The 1,114-nt window shown below is 55.7% G+C and overlaps 2 protein-coding genes across 2 annotated transcripts in view; one reads left to right on the plus strand and one right to left on the minus strand.

Annotated features, from left to right (window-relative positions):
• Positions 1–191, minus strand: Malapachy_1278 (nucleoside; the record flags this gene model as incomplete). The annotated part of the gene is made up of 1 exon (XM_018135783.1): positions 1–191. A coding segment is annotated over one exon (191 nt), but the record flags the coding sequence as incomplete, so codon positions are not given.
• A 451-nt stretch (positions 192–642) lies between these two features.
• The window catches only part of Malapachy_1277 (alkaline phosphatase), a gene marked incomplete at both ends in the record, with an annotated part of 806 nt that continues 334 nt past the window's right edge, over positions 643–1,114 (plus strand). The window contains one exon of the mRNA XM_018135782.1: positions 643–1,114. This exon is cut by the window's right edge and continues 35 nt beyond it. Coding sequence (XP_017990026.1) covers positions 643–1,114 — 472 coding nt within the window.

A 1,114-nucleotide genomic window follows, 5' to 3' on the forward strand; every position in this document is an offset into this window, starting at 1 on the left:
CCAATGACCAAGGCCGCCGAGGCAATGATAATGATACCCACGGCCACGGAGATATTGCCATCGGCAACGGCAATGAGCGCAAGACCACCTGTGATAGCGCCTACGGCTGACCAGCCAACCTGCTGAATCGCATTGACAAGCGCAAGGACCTTGTTGGGATACCACCCGAAGCTGTAGCGCGACACCGACATCTGACGAAGGCCAGTCGCTGCGCCAACCCAAAACTTTATCTCTCCCCGGCGAGAAAAAGGCGCTTTTCATATCACCCCGCCCAGTCACTCTCCCCCGCGCCCATCACCATACATGCGAAAATAGCTAAGCTTTAGTAAGGTATACACACGCAGGTGGGGTCCCAGGATGTTTACCCACGTGCTAAGGCGCCAAAAGAGAAAAAAGACTTGCACTCTCCCCCAGCCTGGAGAGGGGCTGGGGGAGAGCCAATCAAATACGGCTGCTACTAATAGCTGCTCTCGATATGGCTTTCGATCTCTATTTGTTTGGCCTTGCCCTGCACGTGCGAGCTCAGCCAAAAGTCAATCCATGTCTTGGCAACACTCACGTTGCACGTTCCGGTTGTGGGAATATGAGTGAGTATAAAAGAGCAGAAATGTCGTACGACAGTACTGCAGCCTTGTAGCAGCGATGATCTTCTCCAACCTGTTCTCGACGGCGGTATTGCTGGCACTGATGCTGGCATCCGCAGAGGCCGCGTCCAAGCGCTCGATGATCCAGATGATCAGTGACGGTTTTGGTCCTGCTTCGGAGACGCTGGCGCGCAACTACCTGCATGCCCAAAAGAACCAGACATGGGATGCACGTCTGCCGCTGGACAAGCATCTTGTTGGTACGATCCGGACACGTTCGACAGACTCGCTGGTGACTGACTCGGCGGCCAGTGCGACAGCCTACTCGTGTGGTATGAAGAGCGTCAATGGCTACATTGGTGTAGACATTGACCAGGTCCCTTGTGGTACAGTTATGGAGGGCGCGAAGGCCAAGGGCTTCCACACGGCGCTGGTGACGACCTCGCGCATTACGCACGCGACGCCTGCATCGTACTCGGCGCACATTAACGACCGCGATTTGGAGAACGAGATTGCGTCGCAGCAGCTGG

This window comes from Malassezia pachydermatis, assembly GCF_001278385.1.
Source record: "Malassezia pachydermatis strain CBS 1879 chromosome Unknown scaffold27, whole genome shotgun sequence".
Taxonomy (NCBI): domain Eukaryota; kingdom Fungi; phylum Basidiomycota; class Malasseziomycetes; order Malasseziales; family Malasseziaceae; genus Malassezia; species Malassezia pachydermatis.